This window comes from Rhinolophus sinicus, linkage group LG13 (genome assembly GCF_036562045.2).
Source record: "Rhinolophus sinicus isolate RSC01 linkage group LG13, ASM3656204v1, whole genome shotgun sequence".
NCBI classification, from domain to species: Eukaryota; Metazoa; Chordata; class Mammalia; order Chiroptera; family Rhinolophidae; genus Rhinolophus; species Rhinolophus sinicus.
Window position 1 is genome coordinate 54505485 of NC_133762.1, and position 18297 is coordinate 54523781.

General features: G+C 47.3%; 1 protein-coding gene across 3 annotated transcripts in view; it reads right to left on the reverse strand.

The window, feature by feature from the left end:
• Positions 1-18297, reverse strand: part of BFSP1 (beaded filament structural protein 1) — a 91267-nt gene that overhangs the window by 22634 nt on the left and 50336 nt on the right. For all 3 annotated transcript variants that reach the window (XM_074317556.1, XM_074317557.1, XM_074317555.1), the window contains exons 3-4: positions 12766-12861; positions 10073-10165 (exon numbers count right to left, since the gene is read on the reverse strand). In XM_074317556.1, coding sequence (XP_074173657.1) covers positions 10073-10165; positions 12766-12861 — 189 coding nt within the window. The remainder of the gene's footprint in view (positions 1-10072; positions 10166-12765; positions 12862-18297) is intronic.

Here is an 18297-nt window from a genome sequence, read left to right on the forward strand (position 1 = left end):
CTTCTGACACTGAGCATGTGGCCTCACAGTCAGGCAAAATCAGAAACAAGTACTGTGTTTCCCTGAAAATAAGACAATCAGCTCTAATGTGTCTTTTAGAGCAAAAATTAATATAAGACCCGGTTTTATATTATATAAGACCAGTGTCGTGTGGGCGGCCTGTGGGGTATCAGCTCCCGCTCCCCACATAAGAACTCAGGACATGGTGAGGCCAAAAAGGAACACCCACGGAGCCATAGGTAGGGGAGTCATACCACTATAGTCTCACTGGAGGCTGGATTCACATGACGTGCGACATGCTGTCCATTTTTCTGCCAACCAACTGACTCCCCTCGACTTGACTCGACTCCCCAGTGCAGCCATGGCAGTTCTATTAGTGTCCAGTGGCTCAATTGGTTACAGCTGACGGCCAACTAGCCACAGCTGACGGCCATCTGCTACCAGAGCCAGCACCTTTCCACGTGAGGCCAAGAGCCTGGAAACTACATTCCTGGCTCTGTCCCCACACTCCACCCCTACAGGGTCTTGCCTCACAATCTACACAACAAGCGTCTTCCACGAGGGTCCTTGTGCCATGTTAGTCTACAGGTACCTACGGACGAAAAGAAACAGTAGTCTTAGGAACCAACAATGGCAGATCCCTTCCATCTGGGAGGATACATGCTAGCTTTTTGTCCTGGGAAAGGAGGGTCGCTGTCACTAGAACCTTTCTCGGTTTGTGGTACAAGACCTTTATGGCAGTGCTTGGGTTCCATGCATAGTTTCAACGTGTAACAGAACAGGGGACCCCATAATAGGCCATAGTGAGAGCACATAGGTTCCCCGCAAAATCATCCCGGTATCAGGACCTCTGTATACTACAATCACTTGCGGTGGCCACTCAGCCACTAACCCTGGTGTAACTTGCAAATCATGAGTCAAACCAGCCCCCCATGGGGCTATCAGGCCCAACTATCCACAGTGGGGACTTTTGACCTGTCAGGGCCAAGTCTATTGCTGCTGTTCCCCTGCTTTCAAGCATGTGGGTGCTGGCAGCAAAATGTTTCCATTTCTGCCATAGCCTGGCTTTAACAGAGTCTCACTTGTGGTAACTTGTAATTGAATGGGAGCTGCCATCCGATGTAGCAGAGCTTCTACTGGTGCGGGTCCTCCCTTCCGTGGTCTCTCATTCAGGATTCTCAAGACGTCCCAGAGACGCGAGGCCCAGTCACGCATCGAGGGAGGGTGTTTTGACACCCAGAGGCCTTGCTTCAAAAGGCCGTTGTAGCATTCAATCATGCCAGCTGCTTGTGGGTTATACAGGGTATGAAACAACCATTGTACGTCCATCCTGGCAGCCCAGCTCTGCACTTCTTGCCCCATAAAATGGGTACCCTTGTCACTTTCAATGACTTGGGGGCGACCACAGACAGCGCACAGCCGTGTAAGAGCGACCAGGGTATGCCGCTGATCCACAGCCGGACACGGCCAAGTAAATATCAACCCCGTAGCAGTGTCCACTACTGTGAATGCATACATCACATGCGGGCCTTAGGCAGGGGTCCAATGTAATCCACTTGCCAGTGAGTGAGGGGTACCTTCCCTCGCGTAATCTGCTGTATCTCCCAGGGGAGCCTCCGCCTTTGGGGGCTATCCTGGGCACAGACAGCACAATCATAGCAGGCATCTGCTATCTCCTGCCATTTGAAAGGCAGACCCCAGTGTCTGCTCACCTGCCACATGGTTCGGCTTCCAGCATGCTGCAATTTCCTACACAGCCAATGGGCCACATCAGTGGCACGAGACCATTCTAAACACCGGACCCATGCTAGGGCATCTGCTTCATAATTACCTGGGGACACTACGGGGGAGTGACCTGTGACATGCATTAGGGTCACCTCCTTTCTCTGCCCTAGGTCCCAGAGGTCCTGCCACATGGCTTGACCCCACAGTGAACAGTGTCCTACCAACCAGTTTTGGTGTTTCCACATAGGGAGCCACAACGTTAGGCCCCGGAACACCGCCCAGCTGTCAGTGCAAATAACTAGGGGCCCAGGCTCGTGGCTGATTACCATCCACACAGCCCATAGCTCTCCCCACTGGCTACTCTGGCCCGTCCCAGTATCAAACCACATGGTGTCTGGTTTGGGCTGCACATCAATAGTCGTCCAAACAGCTGCAGCTCCTCGGCTAGAACCATCGGTAAACCAGGCATCCTCAGGTACTGGGGGCTGTCCTGCTTTGTAGGGCGAGGGCTCCAAGTCCTCTCCTATAGGCAGAACACTTGGCTCAGCCTGAGCTACAAGCTCCACAGGCCCCAGGACCTGTTGTAGCTCTGTGCTCAAAGGGCTTGAACTAAGGATGCAACGTTGCTCCAAGTAGGCACCCCACTTGGCGAGGTTGGTGGTCTGTGCCACCCCCATTTTGGGTCCCTGGCTCCACGTACGGACCCACCCCTGGAGGGATAGGTTGTTCGAACCAACACTCATGCCATTCCTGTGATGGCTTCTGTGACCACTAAGGCTGTGTATACAGCAGCCAGCTGTTTGTCTATTAGAGAATAGCGGACCTCCACTCCTTTCCATAATTGGGACCAAAATCCCACTGGCAACCGGAGACGCTCCTGTCATTGCCAGAGGCCCCAACCGTACCCCTCTTGGTTACATGAACATCAAGTTCAAATGGGCAGCCGGGATCCACTACTTGCAGAGCCTGTGCCTGCTGCACTGCTTGTTTTGTGGCAATGAAGGCTTGCTCTATAGCCTCTGTCCAATCCCATGAGGCCCCCTTTTTTATCATGTTATACAAGGGCCTTACAATTTGTGCTAAATGGGGTACAAACGCTCACCAATATCCTAGCAGACCCAAATATGTCTGCAGTTGGGAGACCTTGATCGGTCAGGGAAAGGCTTGTATTTTGTCAATAATCACCTCAGGTATGACCTTTGTCTTACCCAACCACACAACACCCAAAAACTTGATGGATAAGCCAGGGCCTTGGACCTTTTCCTCATTCACCGCCCAGCCACGTGACTTCAGGTGGCAGAGAAGAGAGGGAGCTGCTTGATCTAAATCTAAAAGAGAATCAGATGTTAATAAAATATCATCAACATAATGAAACAAGGCCACAGAGGACGGGCGATCCCACTGTGCCAAATCCTGGGCCACGAGCCCATGGCAGATAGTGGGGCTGTGCAAGTATCCTTGCGGAAGGACTTGAAAAGTCCACTGCCACCCATCCCAAGTAAAAGCAAACTGCTCTTGACACTCAGGTGCAATGTCAATGGAGAAAAAAGCATTGGCCAAGTCCACTACATAGTGATATGTTCCCAGGCGGACAGTCAGACGATCCATCAAATCATGAATTGAAGGCACTGCAGCGTGCAAGGGTGGCGTCTTCTTATTTAACTCCCTATAGTCCACAGTCATCTGCCAGGTCCCATCTGACTTCTTGACAGGCCATACTGGGGAGTTAAAGGGATTACACGTTGGCCCCACAATATGTGCTTTCTCCAATTCCAATATTGTACGACCAATCTCCTCCTTTCCTCCTGGCAGGCGGTACTGTCGCACTGTAACCATGCGCCAGGGCTGTGGCAACACTTGAGGAGGGTGGTGAGCATGCCCGCGTGTCACCGATGTCACCACCCGGATCCGGAGACGGAACTCTCCTACAGACGCCTGTAGGCTGAGGCCATGTAGCACGTCCACCCCTAGAATATACTCAGGAACAGGGGAGACATAAACCTTGTAGGTACGAGGAGGAAGCCTTCCTATGCCCAGTGGTAAGGAAAAGGCTTTCACAGTCACAGTTTTCCCCTGTAGCCATCAATGCAGATTGCTGGTCCAGGGAACAGTTCTGGGTTCCCATAAACAAGACTGCAGTCTGCGCCGGTGTCAACTAGGGCCAAAACCCTCTGCACATTAGAAGGGGACCAATGTATGGACAGTTCCACGTTGGGCCTCCGGTCCTCGCTTGTCCTCTCTGATCGGGTACCTTGGCCCCACCCCTAAGCAAGCTGAAAGGAGTCGGCCTCAAGCGGCCACATGAAATCATGGAGAAACATGGGTCGTGCTTTCCCAGACTTCTCCTTTAGGCTTCTCTGGAATTGCTGTTCCAGACGCAACTGTTTCCAAAGTTCTAACAAGAGTGCATTGGGTTGTCGATCTATCTTCTCCCAATCAACCCCTACTGCCACGAGATCATACCATGTCTGTGCACGTGTTACTCTCTGAGGCCTGCAACCTCACCCCTTTACTTTTGATTTGGGCTTCCAGGTCTCAACTGCATGGACCTCCTGTCTTAACTTCCTTCATCTCCGGCTTTCAACATCCCCTAGGGTGGCCGTAGCAGTTGTAACTCATGGATCCATCGCCCCACATAAGGCATTAAGAATGGCAACCAAGGATCCAAAAGCACACGCAGGTGCAGTATCCAAAACCAGATTTCTCATTCTGGCTGCAAAAAGTTCGTCATCAGGCCCCTGCATATTAAGCTTGAAAATAGCATGTCTCATACCCATTTCACGGATGATTTGCGTAAGTTCCGTATATGACTGTCATTGACTCAGTGTCTGGCAGCTCACCAGCCTGTCCCCATACTGTGCATACCGCAGCAGTGAGCCACTGCATTAGAGTGTGGTTGCCCTGGTTTTGAGCCAACCTATGGCAGTTCTGTAACTTTTGTCGCAGGGACGGGTGCACTGTCACGAAAGCTGGCTTTTCCATTTCGCCTGGGGAGCAGAGAATGTTGTCTGCTCCTTCATCCCATAAACGTAATAGCCAAGACAAGACTGGCTCTCCAGGGCGCTGTCTGTACCGCCTCACCAGCTCCTGCCACTCAGTGGGAGTGTAAGGGGTGTAGGTCATGAACTCAGTCACAGCTGGGTTGCCGGCAGCAACGCCCCCGGGGCCCAAAGGTTGCTCATGCTTTACCTTTTGCTTCAAGATGGGCCGGGCTTGGGGGTTGGGAGCTACATTGTCTCCACTCGCTGCCTCTGCCTCAGAGTCTCCACTGTGGGGCCCTTCTTCTAACAGGCAGACCCAGGCTTCCAGCACCTCCAAACAGGACACCTGGTCCGGCACCTGGGCTATTTCATGAAGCGCACTTTCCATGTTGAGACTGAAGGCCGTGAGGAACATCCAGCCCACACGGCTGGCTGTAGCCTTCGCCTCCTCTGGCAACCGCTCAGCCAGAGCCTGCAGGGCCCTCTCCACGCTGGCCAGAGAACCATCCATGTCCTCCCACCCCTCCTTGGGGGTCCAACTCCTGAGAACAGTGGCCACCGGACACCGCACACTGTGTGGGGGCCACACGTCCTCCTGCCCAGAGTCAGACTCCATTCCTACCTGGTCGGAATCTTGCTCGCCATGCCAGGTGTCTGAGTGGGTGGAAGCCTCCGTGTAAGATGTCCACAACCCTCGGAGCTTAAGGCCGCAGCAGATTATCAAAATGAAGGCAATGCCTTCCATGGCCAAGAGGGTGGTGTGCCAGCTGGACGCTTGAGTCTCCCAGGCAGACCATGTTTCCCGTTCCCGATGTCACTCCTCATCGGCCTCTTGAAGCTGGGCTCTCACGTGCACAAACGCTCCATCATGCTTTGGTAGGTTTTGGCCAGCACTGTACCCTGCTTATGAAACTGAGCTTTTATACGTGTAAACTGCTCCAGTACATCCTGCTCGCAGCGCCATGTGTCGTGCGAGGCGGCCTGTTCCCCACATAAGAACGCAGGATGTGGCTATGCCAAAAAGGAACACCCACGGAGCCATAGGTAGGGGAGTCATATCACTATAATCTCACTGGAGGCTGGGTTCACACGATGTGCAACCTGCTGTCCGCTTCTCTGCCAACAGACCGACTCCCCTCGACTTGACTCCCCAGCGCAGCCACAGCAGTTATATTAGTGTTCAAGGGCTCAATGGTTACAGGTGACAGCCAACTAGCCACAGCTGATGGCCATCTACTACCCAAGCCAGCACCTTTCCACATGAGGCCGAGAGCCTGGAAACTGCACTCCTGGCTCTGTCCCCACAACAAGGTATTATATTATACCTGGTATTTATATTATACCTGGTATTTATATTATATTATATTATATTATATTATATTATATTATATTATATTATATTATATTATATTATATTATATTATATTATATTACATTACATTATATTATATTATAAGACCCGGTCTTATAGTAAAATAAGACCGGGTCTTATATTAATTTTTGCTCCAAAAGATACATTAGAGCTGATTGTCCAGCTAGGTCTTATTTTCAGGGAAACACGGTATGTGCCCAGTGTGTCCATGTTCAAGGCCATTTGTATGAGGCAGCCCCTTCTCTCCAACACACTGAAAAGTGGCTGGATCAACAACACAGACACAAAGACAGCTAGAGCAAGATAGATGTGCTTAAAGGAGGAAGTATGGGTCTGGTCCTATGGCTCAAACCCGTGGGGAAGGCAGGGCTTGAGACATAACTGCAGAAGGACCTCCTCAACTGTACGTGTTTATTCCTGAGTTTCTCAGTGCATGGAGGAACGCATGCTGTCAGGCTTTCTCAGTCTCTGTTTGTCTCTGTCCTCTTTGTTTCTCTGTGTCTCAGTCCCCACCACCCTGCTTCAAAGACACAGACAAGGGGGTGGCTGGGAATAGAAGGGGACTCACGCCCTGGGTATCAGTTTATGGAGGCTGTGCTGATATACAACACTGCAAATTCTAGACCTGCAGCCTTGGGATGGAGGCAGACCCAGTGTAACTACATCATACCACCTCCTGCCAGGGCCCTGCTTGCTTGTCTGGCCCCAGGTCTTCTCACTCCCCAGTTCTTATTCATCTTACAGCACCCCACAGCTGCCCACAGTCCCCATATACTAATTGAAGAGGAAGGGAGACAGCCTTGCAGCTATCAACTGGTAGCTGGCACTAACCACCAGGCAACGATGCTCCCTACGTATAAATGATGCCACCCTGTGGGGACAGAGTCCCAGAGAGCAGTTTCCAGGCTCTCGGCCTCACGTAGAAAGGTGCTGGCTCAGGTAGTAGATGGCCATCAGCTGTGGCTATTGGCCATCAGCTATAACCAGTTAGCCAGTTAGCCACTGATATAATGGGCGCGGCTAGGCTGGTGAGTCAAGATGAGAGTCGAGAGTCAGTGGGTTGGCAGGCAGAGAAGCAGACGGCAGGTTGCAGGTCATGTGACTCCAGCCTCCAGTAAGACTATAGTGGTATGACTCCCCTACCTATGGCTCTGTGGGTGCTCCTTTTTGGCCTAGCCATATCCTGTGTTCTAATGTGGGGAGCAGGACTAGAGGCCCCGCAGGCTGCCTCACACGACACACCCCCAATATCTGAAGATGTCACACTGGGACCATTGGGTGAACAAGACAGAAACAAAACCCCTCTGTAATTGTGTCTGAGCTCAGACCAAAAGACCACAAAAATGACCAAACATGCACGCTCTCCACTAACACAAGTGATGCTGCTTAATTACCATTCCTTTGCCTCCTAGATACAAATTATCAGGATACTCAGTCATCAGACCAGCCTCCTCCTGAGAGCACCCAACCCAGAGTAGAGCCCTGCTTACCTGACCCCTCACCCCAGGTCACCTAACACACTGAGACACCTTGGGAGTCTCCACAGTATACACCCTCCCTTCCTGCAGTGAAAAATAAACCCAACTTTATGTGACCACAGGTGTGTTCCTAGTGGCCTCTGGCTAGAGGGTACCGACTTTATGCTACTGACACATTAACCAGTTGGTCTGTGTTCCTATAATTAGCAATGCTAATTATATCCTCTTTTGAACAAATGTGACAGACGCATCTTCTAGGTTGCCAACAAGAATCAATCACACAAACCTGAAAGTGACCATTTAACTTATATGCAGAGTTTTTAAGTTAAGATTAATAAAGAATGTGATTCTTTCTAAATCAGTGCTTCTCCACCTTTCACATGCACATGGATCCCTGGGGATCTTGCTAACAAAGCAGATTCTCACTCACTCAGTGGGTCTATAGTTGGGCAATGCTAATGATCACTGATGATGATTGATGCTCTCCAAAAAAGTCCAGACAGTCTCTATAGTTTTCCAACTCAGAAGAATTATGTCACATGGAACAGAAGATATGATTTTAAGTGTGCTCTGGTGTAAAACACTTTTGAATTAGAGGAGGGGGAAATGTGTTTGCAAAATAAAAATGAGGTATCTGGAAAGAAATCTCTAACAAAGAAAATTAAGGCTTTAGGAAAAGCTATTTTAGGTGTTTGTAGCAACCTTGGTTACATCAATTGAGGAAAGCGGGAACCTGAAATGATCATTGGTGGACAAAAATATCCCCATGAAGGCCCAAAAAAGTAACTTTCCTGCCTCTTAGATGTTATGTGACTGTCGTGCGCGGAGGCCTTCTCGTTGCGCCATCTTTCAGGCGGGGAGGCCTGCGGGGTCTCTGCTCCCGCTCCCCACACAAGAACGCAGGATATGGTGAGGCTGAAAAGGAACACCCACGGAGCCATAGGTAGGGGAGCCATACCACCACGGTCTCACTGGAGGCTGGGCCCACCGGACGCCGACCTGCCGTCCGCTTTTCCGCCAACCGACCGACCGACGACGCTCCTCCACTCTCTCGACTCTGTTCCTCTCTCTCGGCTCTCCTCTTCCGCTCTCCTCGGCCCTCCTCTTCCGCTCTCTTCAGCTCTGCTCGGCAATCCTTCGTAGCCGCAGCAGTTATACCAGCGGCCAATCGGTTAACCGGCCACAGCCGACAGCCAATCAGCCACAGCCGACGGCCATTCACCACCCGAGCCAGCACCCTTCCACGTGAGGCCGAGAGCCTGTAAACTACTCTCTGGGGCTCTGTCCCCACAGTGACAGAGTTCAAGTGTGTCTTCAAAAGCAAGTTTGGAAATTTCTTAAGCTTTCATATGAAAAAAATTAAGTTAAAACAAAAAATCTCAAGCAGTCAGCAGCCCTAGCCTACCGGTTGTGCAGGTGGCCCATTAACTGACTTGGGGCATGGTCTGGGCAGACTCCTGGGCAATTCCAAGTGTCACCAGGGTTGAGAACCACTGTCCTAAGTCATCCTTTCAAAAAACCCCCAAAGTCTTATCAGTTGACCAGCCCATGAAAGCCTGTACCAGGCTACCACAACTTAAGAATAAGGGATACAATGACATTCTTGTTTTAATCTGCATCCTTTTCAGTTTATGTTTTTATGCATCACAAAATCCCATGAAACGCATTAGGAAAAAAACACATCGATATCCTGTTGAGCAGCTAGAGAGCCAAGTGAAGAAGGAATGTGGAACATTATATTGGAAATAATGTTTTATATCCAAATCCTCATTTTTAAAGGTTCAGCTTCAATAATCTCTATCCTTTCCCAATACTTTTCATGCCACCAATTTACATAATCATTAGCAGAGGCCAACTTTGAAAATATAATACTAATTATCTGAGGCTCTATGTATTCAAAACCTACGGCCAAATTGCTAAGATAGATAAGAAAACAACCTAATTTTAAAAATCAGCAAAAGACTAGAGCAGATATTCCAACAAAAAAGATACATGATTGGCAAATAAGCACATGGAAAGATGCTCAACATCATTAGTCATTAGGTGGTACAGTTAAAATCACAGAGAGGTGCACAGCATATCTATTAGAAGAGCAATCAACAAAAACAAATAAATACTTGACTTCCCAATGCCGGCAAGGTCACAACGCCACAGAAACTGCTATTGCCAGTGGGGATGCAACAGTGATACACTGCTTTGGGAAAGAGTCTGGCAGTTTCTTGTAAACTATACAAGGAAGAACAACCCATGATTCTCAAGAGGAAACACCTACGAAAATGGTCAGGGACACAGTTTATGTCCTCAGATGTCTAAAGAACAGCTTTCACAGTCTGAGTAGAAGAACAGAAGAGTAAACTTTAATGTGAATGTGCAGTGGGAGTGGGGAGGAGTTAACCCACTGCAGCTCCACACAGTCTGGCCTGATGCCTTTCTCTGGTGTCTGTTAACTAATCCCACAGGGCTGTGAGAACAACCTTCAGAAATGCTTTCCCTGCAGCCTGGACTCTGATTCTTACCTCCTTCATTCCACCTGTAATGGCAGATGCTTGAGGGGTGGTCTGGATGATGTGCTGCAGGATGCTGACATAAGTCTGAATTTCGAGAAGATTCTGTTGGAGGAAAGAAAGCATTCTTATTGAAACCTGAACTGCCCAAGTTTCTCCCTCCAGGACAAGGTGACCCCTGAGATGAATGCTTTCACATGTTCCATTGTCACAAATAGGACAGACGTGATCTGTGCAGAGAATACATTATATCTTTAATCTTCAGAAGAACAATGCAGCAGATAAACTGAAGCTTGGTTTATTTTGACATTTCCCTTCAGTTACATGGGTTCTTTGCTGCTGTCTTCATAGAGCCCTGGATGGCAGGGGTATGACAGAAAAGCAGAGCTGGAGGACAAAGGAGCCCCAGAGGGTACAAAAGGGCTTTTTCTGACCCCAGAATAGGGCAGTGCGTCAAAAGATGGAATTTGGTCAATTGGTCCCGGATTAACTCACTAGCTGTGTGAAGCCTCGAGCAAGCCATCTATATCTCCTAAAACTCAGGCCCTTCTATAAAAGCAGGATAACAATCTGAACAGCATCTGTGCCCAGCTCTGTGCATGAGGACTGATAACGTCGCACAGCTGCCCCCTAGGCCAGATAATGGTCACCTTGTGTAGGAAGCTATACACTATCCCCAAATCCCACCTCAGCCCCAACCCAGGCCAGGAACTCACTGGCACAGAAGTACAAAAGACCAACCCTCTTGCCTCAAGGTGCAAACCACCTTGTAGTGTGACTCACACTCGAGTCCTTACCCCTGCGGTGAGATCAGGCTGAGGCTCCAGCCCAGGCCCCTGCCCTGTTCCTACCCTGAGCTGTCTCACTTCCCTTCCTCCCTCCCCTTCTCCTGGGCGCTCTCCACCGACACAGTAATCCCACAAAAATCACCACCTACATCTCTGCTGATGGGGAACCTGACCTAAAACATTATCTCATGAGGTTGTTGTTGAGATCCAATGAGATAATGCATGACAGCATCACAGTGTGAGCGCTTATTATTATTATTATTATTATTTTCTTGTTATTATTTAAAATGGCCCTAAAGAGTGTTTTGAGCTGCTTAGAAACTGCCCCAAGGCACTGCTCCCTTGATTCCAGAAAAGTACAGCAGTCAGGAAGGCAGGAGAGGAAGAACCAAAACAGACCTGATGGAAAGCTGGAGGAAACCAAAGGGAGAGAGAATATCCCCTCATTGCAAAGGAACAGGGCCACTTTCATGCTGAAGCAGGTACAAACTAAGGCAGGAAGGGAATCCAATGCTTACTGAGCATTCGCCAAGCTATAGGTTGTACCAGGTGCTTTCCTGTATTGTTTGGGTTCCCAAAAGCAGACTATTCAATACATTGAATATTGTGTTCCTCCCAAATTCACATGTTGAAGCTCTAACTCCCAGTGGGATGGTATTTGGAAGTGGGGCCTTTGAGAAATAATTAAATTTAGATGTGGTCATGAGGGTGGGGCCCCATGATAGGATTAGTGCCCTTATAAGAAGAAGCACCAGACATCTTGCTCTCTCTCCATGCACATGTTCCTAGGAAAAGCCAGACAAGCACACATGAAGAAGGTGGCCGTCTGCAAGCCAGGAAGAGGGCCTTGCCAGAATCTGACCAGTCTGTGGTACTTTGTTATAGCAGCCTGAGCTGACTAAGCATAGACCCTGAGAGAAGGATCCGAGTGCAAATAGTTTAGTTGGGCAAAGATGCCAGGAAACATGAGAAGTGGAGTGGGGAGGTGAGACAGGGAGGGAAGGCAGCCAAGAAGGGGTGTGTTACAACTGTGGGCACCAGTTCAGTCCCAGTAGGGAGCCAGTGCAGAGTAGCAGGTGAGAGGGAGCTGGGAGGTGTACCCACCACCTTGCATCAGTCACTGGCTGAGGCTTCTCCCGGGGTACTAATTCCTCAAAACTTCCTATGAGGTGGAGCAGCCCTCCACTGCCTGGAGAAAGTCCTGAGGAAGGGCTGCAGATACTGGCAGTTGGAGGGAGGCCAGAGCCCCCTGGACAGGTCAGCCCTGAGGGCCATGGCCACAGGTCTGCAACATTCAGTTAACCACACAGCTCTGTGGACAGTCTGGCATTTGCATTTTGAAAATGAAGAAGCTCAGAGAGGTTAGGCCACTTGGCCATGATCACATAGCTCCAGGATTTGATTTTTCCAGTACCAAGGCCCCCAAGAATCAGGCCTATGAGAAGCTGGCAGGGGTGGGGGACAGATCAAAGCGGAGGGTTCTAAGCACCATGGATTCCCTCAATGTACTTGCTCAGAGGTAGAGTTAAAAAGTACATATACTTTGCATTTTCTGTATTTCTTCAATTTCTGAGCTGAAATAACTGCCAGGTTATACCTTAATCAAGATGGATCTGTGTAAAATCACTTTGTGAACTGTAATGTACTATAGAATTATTAGTTCCTAACCCCTCCCCCTCACTCCCTCACTCTCCCCACTACCACCACCACCACACACACACTATTGCCTCCTCCTGTATGTCTGGCTCACTAAGAGCTGTCCAGCAACCAACCCATCACCCACTTGGTTCAGGGGCAATGCACACAAAAGTAACCCACCCTAGCAGTTTCACTTTTCAGCCACGAGTGCCCCAGACTTATCTGGCCAAACACGAACTGGGTTATCTGGTGGAAGGTCTTCAGAAGGGTTGTGGATACCTTTTTGTACCTGTCCTTTGTTGCACTGATATCATCCTGCAGAAACTGTGCTTCGATCTGAAGGTGCAGGTTACACAGTAAAGCTTCATCAGCTTCCTGCAATGAGAAAGAGTTGACACCGGGCTCTATGGGGCTCACAATGGAGGCATCTGGCATAGGTGTGAAATCACTGGATGTATGTGCTCATGGACCACCTGGGGTTTTAATAAATGCAGATTGTTATTCAGTCGGTCTGCAGAGTGGGGTTCTAAGATTCTGCATTTCTAGCAAGGCAGGTCCAAGGTTAGCACATTGGACCTGATCAAGAATAATAGCTCTCAACAGGGAATGATTTTACCCCCAAGGGACAGTAGGTAATATCTGGAGATATTTTTAATTGTCACCATTTGGGGGGTGGGGTGTTACGACTGCCATCTGGTAGGTAGAGGCCAAGCATGCTGCTAAATATCCTACAATACACAGGACAGCCCCACCCAACAAAGAATTCTCTGATCCAAAATGTCATAGTGCCAGGGTTGAGAAACCTTGATCTAGAAAGATCAGGAACAAAGTGAGAGTCATTTATATACCAACAACCTTAAGTTTTAAGTTACATCTATATTTGTTCAATATCTCATTATTGGTGAGTTGAATTTCTAAGATTAAGAAATAGTTTTCCCATAACACTGAAAACTTCATTTTAGTAGTTTTCTCCCAAGGACTGTTGTCTCTTACCTTTAGACTATGACTGTTTAATACAAAATGTATGTTTTAGAATGATTGCTGTGGTACATTGCATTGGTTCCTTTAAAGTTGGAAATCACATTTATGACAGAAGGTTTAATGTTTTCACCAAACTTTTCGATAATTCACCAAGTTTTCTCTCATGGATCTTATTTGGATAAACCAAAGAGGTTGAAGAGCTATTTGTGCTCTTAATAAGATAGTGCTGTGATGACTGGAATTGACTTTAATACTTCAGTGGGCCAGTGCCATAGTATAGGTGAGTGTTATTTGGGCTCCTCAAAATTGCCATTCCTGAGATACCGCTGCCATGCATACCTACCAAAACCTTAGACCTTGCTAAGTAATTTTTCACTGACATTAATGATTTGTTAAAAACATGATGGATGTTAGCATAGGCTTCCGCACTGAACAGCTCTATAGGATTAATCTTAGGCATAGTGGAGGGTTTCATTCTTCCTAAGTGTCTCTTCCAGGTTTCTGCTCCAGGGTGAATCCCCCAGCCTCTCTACACTCTAATTTCCAGTTACCAAATCCTTTCCTCTAAAGATTGTTTCCTCTGAAATCCTTTCATGGGTACCAGGGACACCAACACTTGGTGACAAGGTAGGGAACCTTCAGAAAGATGGAAGGAAGGACCCCGAGATCCAGAGCTGGCTCCTTCTCTGTGGCCCCGGACTCTCCTGCCTGCTTTCTCTGAGGCTCCACTTGCTTCTCAGCCCTGGAGCTGGGCCTCCTCTACCCACTGGGAGAAGCAAGAGCATGTGGGAAAATTGTACTCTTTGAGAGATCCACACATGGGATGAAGTTTTTGTTTTTTAAAATCTGAATTAAATGAATGAACCAAATTACAAAAAGGGTCACATGTTTCCAGGTATAGGGCTCTGAATTGTCTGAACTAAGTTAATGTGAAATCTAACTGTGGGTGTTTGGCTTCTGGGCTCATTCTTTTGATTAATGAATTAATCAGTTACTGACTTTTGAGGAGCTCTGCCTTCAGGAGTTTACCATTCTGGGGGTTTACCATTCTGGGGGTCCTCAGATCCTATCACAGGGACAGATACACAGAGTTCAATGAAAACTCAACAGTATTGTTTTGCTTTCAGAAGATGCATACTGCCCAACCCTGGGCTATGGGACCCTTATTTGCCCTTGTGTAAATAAGACATTAATTCCCCAGGGGAAGTGGGCAGGCCCCTTGGAGGTCCAGGTATCTGGCTTTCTGAATTACCTAGAATTACCACATGAGCCTGGTAAAACCCTTTAGTGAGAAGAATGATGGTGAAAAGAAAGCCTGGGTATCTTTCCAGCAATAGGAAAGGGTAATTTATAGACCCCCAAAGGAAAAACAGCCATCTCTCAGGAAGGACAGACACCAGGGCAGTCCCAGGAACCTAAGCAGCAGGAGTTAATGGCACTGCCCTCAGAATGACCCAGCTCCAGATGAATTCATCTCTGTGCCTCAGGAGTCATGTTTCTGGGAGAGAGAGCTGTGATTGGCCAACAGTTCACAAGACCATCATCTTGATTGACAGTTCTACCAAGACCACACTGATAGGAAGGAAAGTCAAAGCATTTGGAGATGCAGGCCCATTCCCTTCAAGTACAGTGGTTCTTTGTGGAAGTGATTTTCAACTCTGGGGATGGGACACCCCTTAAAGGGGGCATAGTTAAATCTGGGGCAGAGGGAGTATTGGGTGAAGACTTGAACTTTCTGGATATTTTTCAACCCTCTTTCACCCCTTATGCCCCTTTTAAGACTACTGCTGAGGATGGGTGAGGTGGGGCAGAGAATTCTCAAACATTTTAATTTTTACGTAAAATTCATCTACAATTTATCCACAATCACTACAGCTGAAGAACTGAAAATAGGGTTTCAATAACCCTTTTTTATTGCTTATAGAGGGATCAAACTCTCAGAATTTTAGTAATGGAAGGGACCCTAGAGATAATTGGTCCTCAAACTTTTTTAAGACACAAATATCATCCTTCAAACAAAATATGTCCAGGAAGCCAATGCATAGAGGCAAAGCAGTGATGCTCTTCTTAAAGGATGTGATGAGGGGAACAGGCACCCCACCCTCCCAACAACCCTCCGCCTCAGAACCCTTTCAAGCAAATCCATGGAACCTGAGCGCTCTGCCAAACATAGCTCAGAAACTAGGGGAGGGTGAGCCAGATTGACTGTGTGGGTCATTCAGATAGTTAAAGGTTAACGGAAGACAGTAGGACTGGAATATGTCTTGGGCTTTTCTCTACTGGTCAAGAGTGTACGTGCTGAGTCCTGATCCCATCCTGCAAGGTGCCTGCCAGTCTTATCCCAACTCTCTCTTAGGATCATGCCAAAACAACACTCTTGTATCCCATCAACCAAGCCTTTAAAACTGCTCATGCAATAGTTTAGTGGTTACCAGAGGGTAAGGGGGGAGGGGGGTGGTAGATGAGGGTAAAGGGGATCAAATACACGGTGATGGAAGGAGAACTGACTCTGGGTGGTGAACACACAATGTGATTTATAGATGATGTATTACAGAATTGTATACCTGAAATCTATGTAACTTTACTAACAATTGTCACCCAATAAACTTTAATTTTTTTAAAAAACTGCTCATGGAGATACTGTGTTTCCCCAAAAATAAGACCTAACTGGAAAATAAGCCCTAGCATGATTTTTCAGGATGACATCCCCTGAGCATAAGCCTTAATGCATCTTTTGGAGCAAAAATTAATATAAGACCCGGTCTTATTTTCGGAGAAACATGGTAATAAAAAGCCACTCAATATTTGTCCTTAAAAAAGATATTAACCAGAGGCTTCTGCAAGCATATTTTCTTGCTTTGAAGACAATTATCTGATAAATTGCCCCGGAAAATTCCCAAAGGTAAGTAGGTACCTTTGGAATGTACAGTTGCTGATATGTTGAAGAGAATTTGTTTAGAAGTGCTTTCTTTTGTTTGCACCAGAACTCAGAAATGTGTATACGCTTGTGTTTTTATTATGCTTTGGATGTTGTCAGCTGCACTTTCAAAAGCTCCACAAGCAGAAGCATCTAGATTTTTTCTAATTCAAGACTTTGGGTCACTAGTCTAATTTTAGGAAACATTCCAACACTGACATTGTGTGTGTTTTAGACCTAGGTCAGTGGTTCTCAAAGTGTGATCCCTGGCCCATGCCACCTGGGAAATATTAAAAATATTAAATATCTGGAAGATCCCAAACCCACTGGATCAGTTTCTGGGGTCAGGGCCCAGGAATCTGTTTTGACACACACTCCAGGGGACGCTGATGATGCACACTGAAGTTTCAGAGCCACGGATCTGACCATTGTTAAAAAAGGGACTGGAGAAATAACTAGAATTCAATGTACCCTTGAAAAATTACCCTTGCCAACCCATTCACAGAACTGCTAAAAACCCATTCAAACCCCCACTGTCTGTATCTACATCCAGGCCCAAATCCACCTCTGAGCAGCCCAATTCAAAAACAAACAAAAAACCACTGCTAAAGAATGGGTATTCAAGTTCATTACAATTTCTAGTTAATTAAGGCCTAATTAAAAAAAGAAAAAAGAAAATAAAACACTTACTTTGATCCTGGATATAAAAAAAACTTTCCAAAACTTTTCAGGTCACTTTCCTTCCAGGTGCTCAGGCTGGCCTGGAGGAAGGGGCTAGGTCTGTTCAGCAGCTCTCCACGCTCTCTCCACCCACTGCCTCATTTCCCTCTCCATTCTTCCTCGCTCTACCCCTACCCTTCTGTTCTCTGAGCCTCCTCAACCCCAGCCTCCTCCTAAACTCCTCTTTCCCAGTTCCCTCTCCTTCTCTTCTCCAGAAGTTCTTTCCAGCCTTAGGAATTCTTGAGCATCTGAGAGGCTTGTAGCCCTGAAGGTGAAAGCTTCATGCCCACCCTTTCATTCTCTGAACTCCCTTGACTCTAGCTCTTTCCCAGACATGTTTAAGACACACGAATTACATAGAAAAGGGCCTATGGCATCTTTAAGTATTTCTTTAAATTTAAATTGTCCTTAACTGAAAGCATTTGACTACAGCTTACATCATTTTTAAATTCTGGGGATTTAAAACATAAAAAAAAAAAGAGCAAAACTTTAAAGTCTGCTCCTTACAGTTTTCTTAAGATAAGCAACATCAGACATTATTGGAATACACACACACACACACACACACACACACACACACACACACGAGGTCTGACAATTAAGTTCATGAACTCATCCTAGAAAAAGTGCTCCATACCTCATTGCTGAATATCACTATGGTCACCTTTGAAGTGCTCCCCTTGGGAAGCTATGCACTGACGCCAGTGCCTAGTCCACCCTTCAAAGCAATTTTGGAACTCTTTTTCTGGAATGGCCATCAGAGCTGTCATCATATTACCCTTGATGTCCTGAATGTCATCAAAATGTCTTCCTTTCAATATTTCCTTTATCTTCAGGTGAAGAAAGAAGTCATTGGGAGCCAGATCAGGTGAGTAGGGAGAGTGTTTCAATACAGTTATTTGTTTACCGGCTAAAAACTCCCTCACAGACAGTGCCCTGTGAGCTGGTGCATTGTCGTGATGCAAGAGCCATGAATTGTTGGCAAAAAGTTCAGGTCGTCTAACTTTTCCACGCAGCATTTCCAGCACTTCCAAATAGTAAAGTTGGTTAACTGTCCAGTTGGTACAAATTCATAACGAATAATACCTCTGATATCATTGCAACAAGTTCATGAACTTAATTGTCAGATCTTGTGCGTGTGTGTGTGTGTGTGTGTGTATGCACACACACACACAGAGGATGCCAAAAAAATG